The 21,485-nt window shown below is 43.1% G+C and overlaps 1 protein-coding gene and 1 long non-coding RNA gene across 2 annotated transcripts in view; both read right to left on the reverse strand.

Annotated features, from left to right (window-relative positions):
• The window catches only part of MTX2 (metaxin 2), a 38,964-nt gene that overhangs the window by 3,071 nt on the left and 14,408 nt on the right, over positions 1 to 21,485 (reverse strand). The window contains exons 2-8 of the mRNA XM_081898958.1: positions 21,217 to 21,264; positions 20,088 to 20,134; positions 7,997 to 8,069; positions 4,671 to 4,747; positions 1,863 to 1,955; positions 1,427 to 1,465; positions 948 to 1,073 (exon numbers count right to left, since the gene is read on the reverse strand). Of these exons, the coding sequence (XP_081755084.1) occupies positions 948 to 1,073; positions 1,427 to 1,465; positions 1,863 to 1,955; positions 4,671 to 4,747; positions 7,997 to 8,069; positions 20,088 to 20,134; positions 21,217 to 21,264 (503 nt within the window). The remainder of the gene's footprint in view (positions 1 to 947; positions 1,074 to 1,426; positions 1,466 to 1,862; positions 1,956 to 4,670; positions 4,748 to 7,996; positions 8,070 to 20,087; positions 20,135 to 21,216; positions 21,265 to 21,485) is intronic.
• LOC309363829 lies at positions 15,602 to 17,319 on the reverse strand. The gene is made up of 2 exons (XR_014165603.1): positions 16,952 to 17,319; positions 15,602 to 16,455 (listed from the first exon to the last, which is right to left on the reverse strand). It is a non-coding gene; the product is annotated as an uncharacterized lncRNA (long non-coding RNA).

Below are 21,485 nucleotides of genomic sequence, written 5' to 3' on the forward strand. Positions count from 1 at the left end.
TTGCAAGCACAGAAGAAGCTTCCTTCTTAAGAACAATTAGGACGGATCTAGAAGAGGAAGCTCCTCTGGATTCAACCCAACCATTTCATATACATGCAGATGTATATCAGCTGACCAAGCAGCGCTATCCTGCGCATGCTTAATAAATTATTATAATTAATAATAAATTAATAAATTATTATAATTAATAATAAATTAATAAATTATTATAAATAATAATAAATTAATAAATTATTATTATTATTATTATTATTATTATTATTATTAATAATAATAATAATAATAATAATTTATTTATACCCCGTCCATCTGGCTGGGTTTCCCCAGCCACTCTGGGCAACTCCCAACAGAAAAAAAAACCCACAATAAAATATCAAACATTAAAAACTTCCCTAAACAGGGCTGGCTTCAGGTATCTTCTAAAAGTCAGATAGTTATTTATTTCCTTCACATCTGGTGGGAGGGCGTTCCACAGGGCAGGCGCTACTACCGAGAAGGCCCTCTGCCTGGTTCCCTGTAACCTCGCAGCGAGGGAACCGCCAGAAGGCCCTCGGAGCTGGACCTCAGTGTCTGGGCTGAACGATGGGGGTGGAGACGCTCCTTCAGGTATACTGGACCGAGGCAGTTTAGGGCTTTAAAGGTCAGCACCAACACTTTGAATTGTGCTAGGAAATGTACTGGGAGCTAATGCAGGTCTCTCAGAGGTTAAGACCCACTGTGCTCAAATCCGGCTTATTTCGCAAGAATTCTGTTTAGGGTTGCAGCCTGAAACTCATACGATTTATTGACAAAATTTATTTAATCATGTGGCAACTGCTCTAAGATTATGGATTGCATATGTGTATGTGTGTGCACATGTACTAAGAAACCAACACGTCCTTGAAGCCTTGTTTTTAAATATTTCATTACTATATGACCCATTCAGGTTTGGCGCAGGACCGACTGACCTGATCAAGCGACTTGCTGCCCCAGCCAATAGCTTTCATTTTACGTCGGACTTCCCATTGTTTCTGATAGGCCAGAATACGATTCAAGGGCCAAGGATAAGGAGATCCATATCTTGAATGGGTAATCTTTAAAGTGGAAAAGAAATGTCACTTTTACAAAGAAAAAAAGATGCTATGGTTTTTCTTGCCACGACACTGCTTTCATACACCATTTTATGCAATTATTTATAACTTGCAGCTAAAAAAAAAAAAGCTTTTAAAATTATATTAAAAACATTTTCACTTTGAAACCAGTGTATCCAGTAATGACATAGAGCTCCCCCCAAAATGTGTATGCAAGCAAAATTAAAGTGAAAAAAATATGGTATCATTAGTGGTATAAACCTCTATGTTTCATTTATGAGTAGGGACTTGCAATTGTGAGCAAAAGTGTTTTCTCATTAAAATTTAATTAAGATAAATGTTGCAGAATCACTCACCTCCTGGACTGTAGCATCATCACACCACTGAAGATACAGCTAGGAAACCAAGGAATACTAAAATTTCATAACATGTAAGGTTACACAGACAGCTTATTCCTTACAGCTTTGTCTTCCCTCCCTACCAAGCAAGCCATTAATAATCATATTTAGAACACAGAAAGGTGGTTGCCAGTTCTGTCATGGAGCAGGCACAAAATCCCATTTGACAGAGAAAACGGAATTGAGATTGCAATATGTAAATTAGCGGCGTGCTGCTTTTTGAACCTAGCTGGAACCGTAAGCCCACCCGTGTGTTTTATTAAAAAATAAAGTAGGTAGCAACTCGCTTGCAGCATCACAAAGAAAACAGCATTCTATTTCCCCCCACCCCACCCTCCAATCCCCAATATCATTCATTTCACAAGACTGACAAATTACTAGTGTTTTGCCATACCTCTGCTGTCAAAAGCATATTATTGACTAATTCCATGTAGGCTTTCATCTCAGCTTTTTGGACTTCATCCAACCCATCACTAAGTGAATGGCCCTTAGGCAAGGGGAGAGAGAGAGAAAAGAGGGGGGTGAGAAAAGGAAGGGCAGGGAAAACGATCCGTTTGGGTCCTTTCCAAAGCCCACTCAAGTCGAGGGCTCTGGCTCACTCCAAAAGCTCCCTGCATTGCAACATTACACGTTAGAATGCTGCTTTGTAGACCATAAAGGCATTTGAAGTTTCACAGAGAAAAATGAAATGAACACTGCAATGTTCCTAATACAGTGGTACCTTGGAAGTCGAACGGAATCTGTTCCGGAAGTTCGTTCGACTTAAACGTTTGGGAACCAAGGCGCGGCTTCCAATTGGCTGCAGGAAGCTCCTGCAGCCAATCGGAGGCCACGTCGGACGTTCGGGTTCTAAAGAATGTTTGCAAACCGGAACACTCACTTCCGGGTTTGCAGCGTTCGGGAGCCAAAACGTTTGACTTGCAAGGCGTTCGGGATCCAAGGTACGACTGTATATATACAGCTCTATAATAAATCTTATATATTTACAAAATACCCAATTATTGTGTCCTGCTTGCTCAAAGGGGTCTTTCCACCTCTTTCCACCCACCTTGAAAACCCCGTGCACCCCAAAAATCTGATCCAGGGAGTTGGGGAGTTGAGGTTGAAGACAAGAGGGAAGCGAAATGAAATCCTGTCACATCTGCTAGTGCAATGTTGGATCCTATAGTTTGAAATGCAATCTTTTAAAGCTGAAAAGCACAAGGTACACCAGTATGCAGGATTTCCAACTATCCGCCTGTTTTGCTTCTGCTTCCAAGCCAAGCAGCCTTTCTAAATACCACAGCCTCCTTGTAAATAAACCTAAGTAAATTATGATGATGCAGATGCCTTATAAAAACGCACCGGCATTGATCCACAGGGCTAAAGAAAGAAAGCAGGAATCAACGTGAACATTGATTACGTGGAATTTTAAGATTCAAACGAAGTGAATCTCTGTTCCGTAAGAACTAGTGTGTGGAAGCCAAGGCGTAAGTGCAAGTTCCAGGCCTGCCAAAATGGCAGGAGCCCACATGCAGCAATCTTCTAGACAAGAGCGCAGGATCAGAAGGGCTACTGGGACTTCAAAGGCTCCCATCTTCAAATAACTGCAGCACTGGAAGGGAACCAGGCTGTCTGATGAATGGGGAAGCCCAGCCAAATGGGCAGGGTATAAATAATAAATTATTATTATTATTATTACCTTGCAAAAAATATTTTTTGGGTGGGGGGCTTCAGAATGCAGCTATAGTTGGAAGAATAATTCATAAATATGTGGAAGAGCTAAAACCCCACCTAAACCAATTAATATTTTTAGGTGGAGACTGTGGAAGGCCTGGTATATGTGCGGACACATACAGGAAGACTGCCATTGTTCAAGGAATTTTCCCATTCAGACAACATTCCAACACATTCCTTTGATAAAAACAGCAGCGTTCAAGTTTTTTTATATATAGAATTGTCAACCTATAGTATCTCAACTAAAAAGACAGACAAGTAACTACTGGAATAAACCATGATGAAATTTGGCCACAGGGACAGAATTAGCCAAAAGACTCCAGAAAAAGGACAGGAGACATCAAAGACATATGCTCGTCTACTAGATGCTTAAATGACTCTGTGATTAGCTGAAATAAAAGCACTTCAAAGTAACAGGAAGGAAATAAAACATTTTATTTTATTGTTTCTTGCATCTGGCTCACAGCCCCCTGATGCCCATCCATGGACCCTCTAGGGATCAATGGACCATAGGTAAGAAACAAGGATACATATGTTAAATAGCATTCGGGACAAGGTGGAACTCTGTAGGACACCACAGGACAACTCCCATGGTGCCAAACAGCAGTCCCCCATAATGACTTTCTGGAAATGGAAGTAGAAGGAGAGTCACTGAAGCACGGTACCCCCAACCCCTTTTCCCTCTCTCTACAGTATCAACAGGCTCCAAAAGCTCAAGGAGAATGAACAGGGTGACACTCCCCGCATACCTGTCCTAACTAATGTTATTAACCAGGGTTAACCAAGATGGTTTCAGTGCCGTGACCAGGTCTGGAGAAAGACTGGGATGAGTCCAAGTGATCAGCTTCCTCTAAGCATGCCTGAAGCTGTACCACCTGTGGGTACCTCTTTCTGAGAAGGAAGCACTCAGAAAAAATACAGGTGCACACGTGAATGATATATCCATGCCCCTCTAGTCCACAGAAAGGACAAAAACAAAAGCATTTCATGTTACCTACTTTGTATTCATACACACAAACACACACACACACACACACACTCACACAATCTCTCCCTGTCAATGTCTCTCTCGCACAGGCAATATTTCGCACCAAGAAAAGATTCTGTCCTGGATTTTAAGGGCACCAGTTTTACTCAGCTGACGAGAAAAGAATAAGGGACATGACAGAGGAGTCAAATCTTGCCCTCAAGTGTTAAAAAGTTTAAATGAACAGCTACAAAAATATCCTTCTGCAGATGTGAGCCTGGAAAGCTCTCCCTCCTTTCCCCTCCTCTCTCTGCTAAACTGGAACCTTTCCTAAAGCTTGTTAATAAATTATTTTTGTTATGAGCCATTAGAAGAAGCCTTACTATGCAAAATAAATGATGCTATCCTGTCTTCTAGACCTCTGGTTCTCAGGATAATTTTATCAACACAAACTTAATTAGCCCAACTGCTAAAACAAGAATTTGCTGAGGAAAAATAGGTTTCGTATATGCACCTTACCTTGGCTTTTACAAACTGGACAATGGGGCCAAGTTCAGAAACAACTTGATTTCCTACGTGAATAAAGGGCACTTTCCCTGCGAGTGAAAGAAGAAAAAAACAGAACACTTTAAACTCATTGATCTAATTAAATCTGAGAGGTTGCTAGATGAAATCAGCAAAAGTTCAACAAATGCCATGTTAAAGGCTTCTGTGCCTTTATAGCTAGTATGGACATTATACTTCTGGCATTTGTTCCAGGCAGTGATTGTTGATCCCATCCTAAATACAAAGCCCCATGAAACGCAAACGCTTGGAAGCAATTTAAACATGTGGATCAGTGTTGGATATCTGAATCCCTTTGTGTCCTTTTGCAATGAGATGCTCTTCATCACACTCATCTGCACAGCCCACCCTGACCCTCTGCACACCTGATAAGTAGAATCAAGGAACTCTGGACTGAACACCCTTAGCCACATACACAAGAAGTAGATGGGCATCTCCCTGCAAAAGCTTCCCATGCTTACTTCTGGTTAAGTGCCAAAATCACAGCAGAGAAATGTGCGGGGTGTTTGCTGCAGCGCACCTTAAAAGAGTCTTCAGATATAGCACACAACTGACCCCGAGAGCTGCCCATCTTCCAATATATCTGCCTCATTTTTGTGCTGTAAGCCTGCTGTGACAACTGACTGCCACCCTTCGACTCCGTCAACTAGTTGTCAGCGTATTCTTCAAGGCATTTCAAAACCGATTAGACTCAGTAGAGTAACAATTGATCAAAGACTGCTAGGACACCTATGTCATATCTGCTGCAAGCGTGGAAGTGAAACGTCCACTGAAGTAGATTCTACACTTGGTCAGCTTTCACAATGTGTGCCAGTTTTTTAAAATTCTTATTATTTATGCATTTTTTTACAACTTTTATACATACTTCATACATTGTCCATCACTTATCTTTCCTTAAGACTTCCAAATCCATCTCTCCATGGCATTCAATGCCAACCTTGATCTTCTACATCTCCTGATATCCCACCCATTTTTGTCTCTAATCTTCCTTTATTTATAATATTATCTGCTGCTCATACGTTAACTCCTACTTGCAGGTTAAATTGAATATTGTAGCCTTGAATATTGTTGCGTGTCAGTTTTGTCAAGGTATCACCACTTAATCAGGCGAACTACACCCGTTAGGTGTGTGTATTATATACTTTTTAATTTTGTTTATTGCATTTATAGGCCACCTTTATCTTCCAAGGATCTCAAGGTGGTGTACATGCTTCTCCTCCACATTTCAGCCTCACAATAACCCTAAGAGGTAGGCTGGCAAAGAGATGGTGACTGGCCCAAGGTGACCCACTGAGCTTCATGGCTGAGGGAGGATTCGAACCCTGGTCTGACTGTGAGAGCTGTAAAACAGAAATGGCCGTCCTGTACCAACAAGGGCTTGGCTTTAGTTTCATGTTCAACCTTTGGTGCTGCTCAGCTGGAGAAAACTGAGCGCAGAAAGGAACTTCATAGATATCTGAGGTTGAGATAGTATGTAATCCTGACACTCCTTCAGTAATCAGTCTATTTGGTGAGGGATTTCATTCCTTGTTCTATTTTTTTATTGCTGCTGAGAAAGAAGATTTAATGTTTTTAAGGCATAATTGTCACATTTGCACTTCACACTAAACCAAGGGTAGTAGTTCCCTCCAAACAATGATAGACCACAACTCCCATCATCCCTAACCATTGGCCTTGCTGGCTGGGGCTCATGGGAATTGGAGTCCAGTGCTATTCATGTTCCCCACTCATTTGGTGAAACATGAATGAACCTAGACAACTCTTGGACTTGTCTGCTTCCCCCTGCTCCTCCCAGGCAGAGGAGTTAGTAAGCTTTTGGTTTCTGGTTTTGCTTAGCCACAGCTTGTCTTTCAGTCCCAGCAGAAACATTGTAGCTAACATTAAACTATGGCTTGTTTGAAACAAACGAACTTGAAAATGTGGTTTTGCATGACATGCAAACACAGCCCCTGAATAGTTAATACTGTCTAGTTGTCTATAGAGCTTTACTCAGGTTCAAAGTAGCAGTCACAAGAATCGATGCATCTGCACTATGGCATGCACTGCAAAAAGAATGCTGGGTCTTTTTGAGCTTACAGACCTCTCAATGGTTTTATCGATCCAGACTTTCACTTCCACAAAGCTACTATATAAAGAATGGTCTTTTGGTGTTTCTGCGGCAGGAGTCAGCATTTCAGTGCTCTCAGAAGGCTCTTAACAGATGGACAGAACGAAAGCAGAGCCAACCATGAAACCCTCAGGAACAGAATCCCATAAAAGGGAAGAGGGTTTCACAGCCAAAAGGTGATAATACAAGTAATTTTTACTCAGAGTAGACCCACTGAAATGAATGAACATTACTGAGTTAAGTCTGTTAAGCAACAGAGACTCCCCTCTTGATTTCAGGTCCTAAGGAAAGAAAACCCCCATGTGATAAATTTAGGGGGTTGGGCACACTGTTTCATCGAGTCCACTCTTACAATACTTCTAATCAACTCAACTGATAAAGACCCAACTCAGACGTTGCAGTTGGCATAGCTGGTTTACTACAATCGATGCACACAAGTGTGCAACTATGTTTGCCTCGGTCTGGCCACTTCCAGGCTGCTAGCTCTGTAATAAAACTCCAGCAATATGGGAAACTCCTCTCTGATAATAAACAATATCACACATGGGTCCTCCCTCTATAAATTAATTTTTATCATTATATCGCCCTCTGCAAGAGATGAAGTCTGCGTCCGGAAACAGGGTCAATTTCCAATCAGTTGTCAAAGCTCTGGTTGTCTATGAAGGATGAAGCAAATGATATTCAGACAAGTCAGAAAAGCTGGTAGGAAGAGTGAAGTCCTTTGCAGTAATTTGGAGCCGTGAATGTAATAAAACTGCACCAAACCACCACAAAAGGGTCCATGCATGTCAATTCCCAAGCCAGCTTCAGAGGCTGGCCTGTTTTTCATCAAATTCTAGCTGCCATAACTTCTTTCACTGGTTTGTCAGAGAGGCGCCTTCTAAGTTTTTCCAATATCTAGCTCTCCACGGGCTCCTTTTGAAGTTAAAAATCAAACTCTCGCAACCCCATTCACTATGATTTGAATCATTTGGTACTTAAACACATGGAACTGTCTGCCTTGGCCCTAAACCTACTGTTACAATGCAAGCAAATAAAAAGGTAGAAACACATTGTTTTCATTCCTTTCCAGCAGAACAAGATGCAAGCTCACATGCATTCATGGTCTGCGTGATGAGATACTGTTGCCATAGTTTCCAACCACAGGTGTAATGCAAATGAGTGTTGCACTTACCAGATGGGGACATATATTCAGCATTTGCCCTACAAACCACCTGGACTGGCAGGTTGCACATTTGCAAAAAGGCCTGGAAAGAAAAGCAGAGCAAATGAAAAGATTGCACTGGTTATCTGAAGGCAAAATTAAAAAAAAAAAATTGTCAGGAGTTTTAACCTACAATATAGGTTTTTCTAAAAGCTGGTTGCCAAAGCAGGTAAATATGGGACTTGTCAGTATAAGGTTCCAACATTTAGCACATCAAAATCCCCATTTTTACTACTCTAGTTGCTGTTACAGCAAATACGTTAGTATCAAAGATGGTCTGTATTCTTTATTCAATTACTTTGGCATAACCAAGACAGCCTGATGCTTTAATTGCCTTTGAGTAAGTTTAACTGGTTTAAATTGTAACGCTTCAAAATTAATGCATTTTTTTATTGCTGATACCTTAGTGATTTGGATGAATTTGTGAATAAATTTGTTAGCTAAATGCAGATATCGGCAACTGTTCTCATTTTCGACAGGAGTACTTTTCATATGTTTAGGAAATTTTGTAATTATTACGCTTCTGCTAGCTTGCAAGTAAGGATTTCGATATAATGAAATATATTTTACATACTTGAGCTCTTTTTTAACACTTGCATATACTGTTTTGGTCATCTGCTTTGAGCATAATCCGGAGGAGCAGCATGCAAATAAATTTTTGGCGACAATTATATTCCCTTTCGCTATACCATACTGAAAATGAGAAAATTTTTACAAGAAGTGTGTTTTCGCTTACTGTCTTTCATTTATTGTTTCATGGTTCAGAAGTAATGATTCCTGCAGCTTTAAAATGAATGAATGAGAACACAACCAGTGCAAACACTGCTGCTTTTAGCTATCCTTCCAGGCTTAAATCTATTTGCAAACAATGGTGATTTTTTTCATCCAACTCTACCCACAAGCTAAATGGCAGACCACTATGCATTTAAACTTATGAAGCACAGAGAAATGTGCTCTTTCCCCATCACCAACTCCAGTGGTCAAGCATGAAGGTCAAGCATGATAGGTCAGCCTATAGAATAGGAAGGTGACATGCACCTGTGTCCCCTAACGTTAGTCAGCTGTGCTGCCTAAAGGCTAAATCCTGGCTCTACAAATGGATTAGAATCATTAAGATCTGAACTGTGGACTGGGGGACCCCGGACTGTCAGACATCTGTTTGGCCTCTTCTAGCCACATCTGAAGCAAAGTCCCAGAGAGGGCTCTTTTGCCACAATAGAAAATTAAAGGTAAAGGTAAAGGGATCCCTGACCATTAGGTCCAGTCGTGGCAGACTCTGGGGTTGCGGCACTCATCTCACTTTATTGGCCGAGCGAGCCGGCATACAGCTTCCAGGTCATGAGGCCAGCGTGACTAAGCCACTTCTGGAAAACCAGAGCAGCGCATGGAAACACCGTTTACCTTCCTGCCAGAGCGGTACCTATTTATCTACTTGCACTTTGACGTGCTTTCGAACTGCTAGGTTGGCAGGAGCAGGGACTGAGCAATGGGAGCTCACCCCACCACGGGGATTCGAACCACCAACCTTCTGATCAGCAAGTCCTAGGCCCTGTGGTTCAACCCACAGCGCCACCTGCATTAGGGAGACACAAATGAAGAGAAAGGTGGCAGTGAAGCACTTTGGCTAACACACCCTTTGTACCCTGGTCCACAGATTCATGCACAGTAACAAAGCATAAAGATCTCCACAAACATTCAAACATGCGTTGGGCAATGATAGGAGAGAATGTGCTCCTAAAGCAGTGATGGTCAAACTTGGCCCTCCAGCTGTTTTTGGACTACAACTCCCATCATCCCTAGCTAACAGGACCAATGGTCAGGGATGATGGGAATTGTAGTCCCAAAACAGCTGTAGGGAGGGCTGAGTTTGGCCATCACTACCCTAAAGGAGGGACGCGGGTGGCGCTGTGGGTTAAACCACAGAACCTAGGACTTGCCGACCAGAAGGTTGGCAGTTCGAATCCCCGCGACGGGGTGAGCTCCCATTGCTCAGTCCCTGCTCCTGCCAACCTAGCAGTTCGAAAACACGTCAAAGTAGAAGTAGATAAATAGGTACCACTCTGGTGGGAAGGTAAACGGTGTTTCTGTGCGCTGCTCTGGTTCGCCAGAAGCAGCTTAGTCATGCTGGCCACATAACCCGGAAGCTGTACACCGGCTCCCTCGGCCAATAAAGCGAGATGAGTGCCGCAACCTCAGAGTCGGCCACGACTGGACCTAATGGTCAGGGGTCCCTTTACCTTTACCCTAAAGGAACAAGGGTACATGGGTGCCCATGTACCAAGCAGTTTTTTTGTTTTTTTAAGCTGCACACTATTGATCTTACAAATATATTGAAACAGATTCAAGTTAAATCACAATGAGTAATATTTTAAATGCGGCTCCAGAAAATGCCAGCGTGACGGGGAGAAAAAAAGGGGATTTGCTTTTCCCTCTTGTTCTCCTTCATGAACAGCACAACAAAGGGGAAGATGGGTAATGACAATTGAGGGATTATTCTCCAATTTATCTGGGGTGGAAAAACGTGTCTGAATTTTAAAACAAAAAAACCCTGGACAAATGTACGAAATATTCCAGCTTTCCTATCAAGCAGTAGCAGACCCTGTAAAGTGAAAAGTCTGTCTGCAATTATAAATGAAAACTGTTCAGTATCGTACTTGGAGTGACAGATTATATTCCTAATCCAGTTATGGTAATAGCCACATTTGTAGTTTAACATAAATTAAGAGTTTAATTGTATTTGTGACTACTTTAAACAAAGTAACAAATTCCTTTGTACCTGTAAATGTAATTTATTGCAAAGCCAGGTTCATTTTCCAAAACAATTTATTTTACACTGCACTGGAATGCTGCTATAATGGTATAATGTAATTCCTGCTGCAGAATGTGAGAAGGGTAGACTCACTGGTAACACAGAGGAGGTTTTGAAGATAAATGAAGATGCTATTCATTCAGGGGTAATTTCATCTTAGAACCATATGAAAGATGTTTCGCTCAGACACAGTGGATGCCTGGCTAGGGATTTCAGTCTATTTTCAGCTACAATGTAATGTTGTTAAATCGATTATGTTGATACTGTATTTCTAATCATGAAGAATTCCAGCTATTATTCTGGTTAAAGAATAGATTGTCAGGCTTTCATTATACTGTTCAGACCCTCTCTCCTTCTCTCTCTCTCTCTCTCTCTCTCTCTCTCTCTCTCTCTCTCTCCATGGCGAAGAGCAACAAGCACAGTTTCAGGTCACAAAGTTGAAATCATAAATTCACATTACAAGTCACAAATCAGTAAAACCAAGACCAGGTTGCCTGCAGAGTTGTCTTTTTTTCTGCATAGTAATATATAAAACAGTCTTCTTTTTCATTGTTGACAAAAAGCAAGCTGCTGACCTTCAAATGCGTCCTGAGACTTCCTCTTACATGGCAACATTTTCCTCAATCATGTTTCTGTTGCGGGGGAACAGAGGGATCCATTCCTACTCCCTCAACTCTGGGAAACACAATGCAGTTTGGAACACTGCATAGAATACGGTTGTGCTAATAACATGGTCTCCTATTGGGTAGTGCCCATGCCATCCTGTTGCAATGACTTTTAGAAATGTTCTGGCCCACCTTTGAGAGGACAGGGATGGCAGGTGACATACAGAGCTGGTTAGAAGGGCCTCTCAGCTGGCTAGTGGTAGGGTGACATACAGTGGAACCTTGTGTTATGTACCGTCCTCCTTGCGAACGCTGCAGGTTACGAGCTCCGCTGACCTGGAAGTAGATGCCCCTTGTTGCAAACTTTGCTCCAGGATGTGAGCAGAAGTCGCACGCCGGCAGCACAGTAGCAGCGGGAGGCCGCCATTAGCAAAAGCGCGTCTTGTGTTACAAGCAGTTTCGGCTTAAGAACGGAACCCCGGAACGAATTACTCGGAAACATCTCAATTTACTGCACTGCCAGTTGCAAATTACCATATTTTTTGCTCCATAAGACACACTTTTTCCTTCCTAAAAAGTAAGGGGAAATGTGTGTGCATCTTATGGAGCGAATGCAGCGGGGAGGCAGGCAGGAAAAGCCCCCAAGAGCCACACACAAGCTCCGCGTGGCTCTTGCGGGCTTTTCCCCAGGAGGGAGAAGGGACTGACGCAGCCAGTCAGTCCCTTCTCCCTCCTCGTAGAAAAGCCCGCAGGAACCGCACACTCCTTAAAGGGAGCTCCTTAAACCGGAGAGGCTGCGCGGGGCTAAAGCGGAAGCTCACTGTCTTGGCTTCTTTGCTCTTTGGGGCTGGGGGGGGGGGAATAATATTTTTTTCCTTGATTTCCCCCTCTAAAAACTAGGTGCGCCTTATGACCCGGTGCGCCTTATGGAGCGAAAAATACGGTATCTCAGGTAGAAGGGGCTACAAGGGACTTCTGTCCAGGCCTGTGGGATGTGACTGCCTGTGCTAGGTGAGACTCACTATAAGGAAGCCCCTGACAAGAGATCGCTCCCTTCAAACCCATACACACTGCCCAGGCTTGCACCCCCGGGAAGTCACTTTGGTGCTGCTAACACAGCAGTTTGACTTCACCCCCGGGGGCACACTCCATTGTCCCTCAATGGAGGTTTGGCAAATACAGTGGTACCTCAGGTTAAGAACTTAATTCGTTCTGGAGGTCTGTTCTTAACCTGAAACTATTCTTAACCTGAAGCACAACTTTATCTAACAGGGCCTCCTGCTGCCGCTGTGTCACCACTGCATGATTTCTGTTCTCATCCTGAAGCAAAGTCCTTAACCCAAGGTACTACTTCTGGGTTAGCATAGTCTGTAACCTGAAGCGTATGTAACCTGAGGTACCACTGTAGATGCCAACAATGTTATTACAGAGTGTTCCTAGTTCATGGTGCAAAAAAAGACAAAAGGTTGTATCCAATTAAATTCTACTCAGAAACAGGGCCAATAATTTTAATCATGTAAGTTAGCCACGTCCATTAATTTCAGTGCTTCTACTCTGAGTATGACTAACATGGGATACAACCCACAGAAAGCTAAGTGACAAGAGCCTGACTTCTCCAGTGTTTGAAAACCCCTGCACTTTGGCAAGAAAAAGAGAGGCTGGGAATTATTTTTCAAGATGCTCTTCTACCCTTGATTTCAAGCAGGAAGAACATATGGAAAAAGAACAGCTGAAACAATACTAATAGTGCAATGTCTACTCAGAAGCCAGCCCAGCTGATTAGGATTGCAGTCTAAAACTTTCACACTGTCAAGCATATCCCATTTTTTAAACAGCAAGAAATCAGAATGAGAAAAAAGACCACCTAAAGTAGACTCATGCAGCCTTCCTTAACTGTTAGCTATTCGCACAGTAAGGCAAAAGTGGATCATATTGAATTGGTACTAAATATATTCGCCCTCACATACAAAGAAACAGCTTCTAAATGGAAGCTATTCAAAATTCAACCCTTTTAATTGGTGTCCCCCCCCCCTTTTGCAATTCCTCATATTCAACAGTGATAAAACTGAACTTCGGTAGTAAATGAATGGTATCTGGGGCATATATCAAACCACTATAGTAAATTCTAATGAAGCTGGCTTTCAACTGAAATCTTCTGGGGGTAGGAATAAAAAAACAGAATGGAATGGTTAACTTTGGGTAACTTTAGACTCAGTATGAAATGGCTGCAGCTTTTGCTATTGAGCTAGCTCAAAGTTTGGACCCCAAGGACTAATATGGCTGCAATGGAGTTACAGGCAGAGTATGAGCTTTTGCAATCCTGGATCATTTAAACTCCAGTATTTGGATGTAAGGTAAAGGTAAAAGGTAAAAGACCCCTGGACGGTTAAGTCCTGTCAAAGGTGACTATGGAGTTGTGGCGCTCATCTCATTTTCAGGTCAAGGAAGCTGGCATTTGTCCACAGACAGCTTTCTGGGTCATGTGACCAGCATGACTAAACCACTTTTGTCGCAACTGAACACTGTGACAGAAACCAGAGTGCACAGAAATGCCATTTACTTTCCTGCCACAGTGGTACCTATTTATCTAATTGCACTGGCATGCTTTCAAACTGCTAGGTTGGCAGGAGCTGGGACAGAGCAATGGGAGTTCACCCCGTTGCGGAGATTCAAACCACCGATCTTCTGATTGGCAAGCCCAAGAAGCTCAGTGGTTTAGACCACAGCACCACCTGCGTCCCAGTATTTGAACGTACAGCATTTCCGCCCCCGCCCCTATTCACTCTAAAGTGCAACAGAACTTATTTACCTTTGTAGTGAAACTCACAAATTAACAGACACACACACACGCAGAGAGAGAAGAGTTGAAACAGCACAGATTAATCAATGTCCTGAGACCCTTTCAGATGCTCAGATGTACAGTGGTACCTCGGGTTAAGTACTTAATTTGTTCCAGAGGTCCGTTCTTCACCTGAAAGTGTTCTTAACCTGAGGTACCACTTTAGCTAATGGGGCCTCCTGCTGCTGCTGCGCCGCTGGATCACGATTTCTGTTCTCATCCTGAAGCAATGTTCTTAACCCGAGGTACTATTTCTGGGTTAGCAGAGTCTGCAACCTGAAGTGTATGTAACCTGAAGCGTATGTAACCCGAGGTACCACTGTATAGGTGCCTTGCAGATGTATGACAAAACGTGTCGAGGGGTGGGGAGACAAAAGCCTGCCACACTCTTCCTAAATACTTTCAGAAACTCCCACCTTCCAAATGTCTGAAAGGGACTCTTGTTGTAAATGATGACCTTCCCAACCAGCGGCCTCCACATGTTATTGGACTGCAGCTCCCAGAATCCCCGACAACTGACCCTCCTAGCTGGGGATCCATGGATACCCAGGAGACATCAGGAGCCATTCTGGTGTCCAAGCATCTTAACTTGATAGCCAGGTGCAAAATGCGCCTTGGCACCTGGCAATTTTTGTATGGCCAGGCCATACATCAAGCAGCTCCACAAGAAACACATTCCACATTATGGGTGGTACGCGGGTGGCGCTGTGGGTTAAACCACAGAGCCTAGGACTTGCTGATCAGAAGGTCAGCGGTTCAAATCCCCGTGACGGGGTGAGCTCCCATTGCTCAGTCCCTGGTCCTGCCAACCTAGCAGTTCGAAAGCACTTCAAAGTGCAAGTAGATAAATAGGTACCACTCTGGCGGGAAGGTAAACGGCATTTCCGTGCGCTGCTCTGGTTCGCCAGAAGCGGCTTAGTCATCCTGGCCACATGACCCGGAAGCTGTACGCCGGCTCCCTTGGCCAATAAAGCGAGATGAGCGCCGCAATCCCAGAGTCGTTCATGACTGGACCTAATGGCCAGGGCTCCCTTTACCTTTACCTTTTTACCACAACTAAGTTTCACATCAATCTAACCAAGATGTAAGAAGAATGGATTGTTTTGTTCTGTGAACTGCCCTGAGACCTCCAGGTATAGGATGGTATATAAATTCAGTAAATAATAATTACCATTTTTTCCACCACAACATGCAAGTCTGAACATCAGAAAGAGATAACCAGACTGATATTTTCATTAGTCATTGCTTAAAAATAGCTAGTAAACTAACCTTAACAGATTGGAGCAATATTATTATTTAGAAAAAATAAGTATGCTAAAAAAAAAAAAAGGAATCAGCAGTGTATTCTTAATACAGATTCTTAAAACAGATACCATCCCCTTACATCAAAGAAAATTGTTCCATAAAGTTTAAAATCAGATATCTGTTGAAATCATATTTATAGTCATGGCTACTATCAGCTGTCAGACCAAAGAATATTGAAGATAAAGAAGTTCTTTTAATATATTATGGTTAATTTATCATCTAAGTGACATGTGTAGAACAACAAAATGGAAATAATCAAACAATATGCTCCTTCGGGGGGGGGGAACCTTGTTTTAAAAAGATTATTATCCTGATGAAGGTAATTATTAACACTTGCTTTATATGCACATGTGTATTCCAAAAACTATAATATAGGGTTTAAAACTTTTAATGGTGTTATCTACCGTACTTCTTTATCCAAGGATTAGCTAAAATGATTATACATTACACTAATATTTGCTTATCAAAATAACAGCGCTTTCCACATTAGTGGAAATCAATATTATTAGCTACAATTGTGCCCCATAACTGGGGGTTCTTGCGATCAGTGTCACCCATCAAAATTAGTATTATTTATGTACTTTATTCACTTCCCCCATCTAACAACCCTTTTTGAATTAAAAGTTGAAAAACACTTTTTAAAAAGATTGCAGCATAGTTTTACTAACATGTAAATTTCTTGCTTTTTTCAAACATTTCTCTGAATGTGACTTTTTACATTTTGGGCTTATCATTATGTATTACTTTTAATAAACCTTTACATCTTTGTATGCCTTCTGATAAGCACAATGCTGTACATGTTTACTCAGAAGTAACTCTCATTCAGACACAGTAGGTCATATATGTGCCTAGGATTCCTGCCTCTGTGGGACTTACCGTATTTTTCGCCCTATAGGACGCACTTTTTCCCCTCCAAAAATGGAGGGGAAATGTGTGTGCGTCCTATGGGGCGAATGCAGGCTTTCGCTGAAGCCTGGAGAGCGAGAGGCATCGGTGCACACCGACCCCTCTCCAGGCTTCAGGAAGCTATCTGCAAGCCTTGCAAGCCCGATGGGAGTTCCCGTGGGCTCTCCAGGCTTGTGGGTAGCAGCCTGCAGCCCGAAGCACGGGGCGCCCTCCGGAGGATGCCCCGTGCTTCGCGCAGGTGTCCACAAGCCTTAGGCGCCCGGGGGGGGGTTGCCGCCGGGCTCGCAAGGCTTGCGGATAGCAGCCTGTTCTGGGGGCTGGGGTCGGGGGAAGCTCGGGCTTCCCCCACCCCAGCCCCGCGGCTGGGGGGGAAATAATTTTTTTTTTATTCATTTCCCCCCCAAAGAAACGAGGTGCGTCCTATGGGCCTGGGCCAGTGCACCCTATAAGGCAAAAAATACGGTACTTCTGAGTAGTCATGTATAGGATTGAGCTGTAAATTTCACTTAGTTCTAATTTACTTGTCCTAGATCAATGTCCAGTGAGTGGACCTATTAAAATCAACAGATTTTCAAGTCCATTGACTTCATGAAGTCTACTCTTGAGTATAACTAAGACTGGCTATCACCCTCGGTTTTTGGTCTTTTTTACATTTCACGTAGTTTGCTTACGTTTTAAGAGTGTCATTTTAATACAGAACATGGAAACATTTCAAAACGATTATGAACTTTGTTTTTTCAACACTGCAAACAATTATGTCACTGTTCCCTCTCCCCCCCCCATTTATAAACGAGAAAAGAGAAAACGAAATACCTTTTTAACAGCGCTGTTCAGCTCTGAAGACATTACTATTATTATTATTTACTGAATTTATATACCACCCTATACACAGAGGTCTCAGGGTGGTTCACATCTGTTTGTCTTCTGAGAAACCCGTTTCAAATTCCAAGCACAGTGGTACCTCAGAAGTCAAATGGAATCCGTTCCGGAAGTCCGTTCAACTTCCAAAATGTTTGGAAGCCAAGGCGAGGCTTCTGATTGGCTGCAGCCAATTGATTGAAGCTCCTGCAGCCAATCGGAAGCCGTGAAAGCTGCAAAAGCCGCATTGGACATTCGTGTTCCAAAGAACGTTCGCAAACACTCACTTCCGCGTTTGCGGCATTCGGGAGCCAAAACGTTCGAGTCGCAAGGCGTTCGTCAACCAAGGTACAACTGTAGTACAACTCCAAGTAGTATTAAGTTTGTATCTGCCCTCTATGGCACATAAAATATCCTTTTTCACTTCAACTTTGGCTCAGTTTGCATGTAATGCTAATCCAAACCACTTCTTCAGCAAATGCTTATGGAAAAACTGGGCATCCTACCCAATTTTAATTCTGAATAAGGCACCAGAGGCTGCTAGTTCTTGCATATAAACTTTTACAGAGTATAAAGGTTTAATTTTGTATACAAATACTCCTCTGACTTGGGGGGGGGGGTCAGCTATAAAATATAGCAGAGGATAAATATCCAAATGACATCAGTGGGAAGCCTACAGATATGGAAGGGGTGTGTGTACAGTGGTACCTCGGGTTAGATACACTTCAGGTTACAAACGCTTCAGGTTACAGACTCCGCTAACCCAGAAATAATACCTCGGGTTAAGAACTTTGCTTCAGGATGAGAACAGAAATCATGCTCCAGCAGCGTGGCAGCAGTGGGAGGCCCCATTAGCTAAAGTGGTGCTTCAAGTTAAGAACAGTTTCACGTTAAGTATGGACTTCCGGAACGAATTAAGTACTTAACCCGAGGTACCACTGTATATGGATATATTATTGTCTATTTATCTCCTTGCACACACATCCCAAGGCAATGGGCAGAGGGCAATAAAAACAGCTAAAAATAGTTTAAAACTATACGCAAAATAGCAGCAGATTTTTAAAAAACACACACCAATAGTAAACAGGCACTCATAGCAGAGACCTATTCATCCAGCTAGGAAGGCTGGGGTTAGTGGGTGCCTGTTGTATTTTGGCAGAAATGTTCCACAGAACAAGGTTGGGCGAAAGATTCCTGCATTGCAGATGGCTGGACTAGATCAGGGGTACACAACCTAAGGCCTGTGGGCTGGATCCAGCCCAATCGCCTTCTCAATCCTGCCTGCGGACGGTCCAGGAATCAGCGTGTTTTTACATGAGTAGAACGTGTCCTTGTATTTAAAATGCATGTCTGGGTTATTTGTGGGGCATAGGAATTCGTTCATTTCCCCCCAAAAAATATAGTCTGGCCGACCACATGGTCTGAGGGACGGTGGACTGGCCCACAGCTGAAAAAGATTGCTGAACCCTGGACTAGATGATCCTTGGGGTCACTTCCAACACTACAATTCTATGAGTCTATGAGGGGCAGCTACACTTAAGGCCCTGCTTTGAGTCAGTGCAGATTGCAAGACATCTAATGCTGTACTCGTATGGTTCTGGATAAAATACATGAGCTCATGCTGTGTTAGGGACAATATTGCCACTTGCTACCTTGTGTCCTGGGACGCGGGTGGCGCTGTGGGTTAAACCACAGAGCCTAGGACTGGCTGATCAGAAGGTCGGCGGTTCAAATCCCTGCGACGGGGTAAGCACCCGTTGCTCGGTCCCTGCTCCTGCCAACCTAGCAGTTCGAAAGCACGTCAAAGTGCAAGTAGATAAATAGGTGCCATTCCAGCGGGAAGGTAAATGGCGTTTCCATGTGCTGCTCTGGTTCGCCAGAAGCGGCTTAGTCATGCTGGCCACATGACCTGGAAGCTGTCCGCCGGCTCCCTCAGCCAATAAAGCGAGATGAGCACCACAACCCCAGAGTCGGCCACGACTGGACCTAATGGTCAGGGGTCACTTTACCTTTACTACCTTGTGTCCTGCTGCTCCTCTCTCAAAAAGTACATCTTGTCATGGATGACTGGCCCAAATGTCACTGACAACGCCTAAGGTGGGGACAGCAGTCCCCTTTGGATGCCGTGGCGAGCCATAAACCATGGCTTGCCATGACAGAATGGCATCTGAGTTCATGCTACCCAAACATCCATCAGTGCGTTCCTCCCCTAATGCAAGAGGAAGCAGCAAACCATTAGCCAGGACTTAATGTGATGCACAGCAATAGTGACATTTCTTTTCAAAGAAACCGCAATCTGAATCCAAGGTTTGTTCTTGGCTTCCGGGTCATAGCACGCTTAGAGAGAAACAAACCACAAGGGCTGGTTCGGACCTCACGGAACGCCAAGGCTCGTGGTTTGTTATTCCTACTCATGCTAACACAATCACGGTGGGAACAATCCGGAAGCATGTATTGGCATGCTACTCTTTCACAGTAAGCCCTGGTTTGTGGCTTACCACGTTGTCTAGACACAGCTGAAGTGCGATAAAATATTTCGCTTCACATTTTTGCTCCGCCTCCAGAGAGAAAAGAGCATTGCCCGTGAACATCCAACGAGAACACAATACAACACAATGGTGCAAAAGTCCTTTTTCATTTCAGTAGGGCATGCATTAATGAAATGTTCAGTGGATGGGGCCAGTTGTTCTCGGATACATTAAACACGTGCCAAGTAGGAAAGTAGAACGATGCCTTTACCTGAACAGCAAGACAAGCAGCATTATCAGAAAGCAAAACTTGTTCCTCTGTAAAATAAATAAATAAAGTGCAGGACAATTATTGGAAATAATGACTCCTTCCCCAATGGATAATTGCAGATCATTTGGGGGTGCAAAAATAAATGGTGTACAAACATAAGGAGACAAACTGATTTAACACGAATCACATGCCCCATTACATTAATGTAGCTTTAGGAAGCCTGTGGTCTCAGAAATATTTCCTTTAGCTCTGCCCTGCAATTTATCGTATGGTCCCAACAGTTAAAATCCCTAACCGATATGCATGTGTCTCGTGTGTGTGTGTGTGTGTGTGTGTGTGTAAGTTCTTGTGTGTGCGCATGCCTTGGGCTTTTTCTTTTAAAAAAAATAAAATAAACGGGCAATTATTCATTTCCTAATAGAAATAAAAACAAACAACTTCATAATTCCTCTTGCTAAAAAGTAAAAGCATACAGAAATCTATCTATCTATATATATATATATAAAACCAGCTTGCAGTTAATATTGCGCACTGTGTCTAGGTCTGTCACACAAAAGAAAGATGACAAGTACACAGCAATAAAAATCCCATGCTTAGAAGACTAGGGCTGCTACCTATTAGTCTTCATTACTTTGCAGTCTTCTGACAACTGTAGCAGGCTGCTGAGCCCCAAATGGGGGCCATAATGTGATCTGATGATATATGAAGAGCTGCTAAAGGGAGCCTGAACCATCCTAGCCTATACATTTTAACAGTTCCTTTTTACCGGGAGCCCACTTTACCACAAGACTTCAAAAATCTGCTGCCTCAGCTATTGGCGCAGTAAATCTGCCAACTGGGCCTGCAAACCACATCATTTTACACTGCCTACAGCAGCCAATATAATGAGTCAATAATAAACCAAGGACCTTATAAGGCCATGAATAGCTGGCTTATATTGGCAGGTACCAGTTTAGCAAAAACCTATGGCCGGACGACCACCACAAAGGATGCTCGTTTTAACAAGGTTCTTTCTCCCCACTTACCCACCCACCCCTTCGCACCCGCCAGGCTCCAGTTAATTACATCGCTGCATATTTAATGAAGCCCACCCCCCCCCCCGGTTAAGTGCAAAAAATAAAGTACTCACCTTTCAGCGGCTGATACAACGCTGCATTCTGAGGCCAAGGTTCTGCAGCTGCAGAAGGAGAAAGAAAAGAATTGGATTCATTCAGAATTTAAAGAAGCCAAAATGAGCATTAGTCATAGGGGTTTTATTATTAAAAACAAAAACAAAAAACACCAGAACCCTCTCTGTTTAGATCAGGCTTCCTCAACCTCGGCCCTCTAGACATTTTGAGACTACAATTCCCATCATCCCTGACCACTGGTCCTGATAGCGAGGGATGATGGGAGTTG

Source organism: Podarcis melisellensis (assembly GCF_964234715.1).
Source record: "Podarcis melisellensis genome assembly, chromosome: 1".
In the NCBI taxonomy this organism is placed as follows: domain Eukaryota; kingdom Metazoa; phylum Chordata; class Lepidosauria; order Squamata; family Lacertidae; genus Podarcis; species Podarcis melisellensis.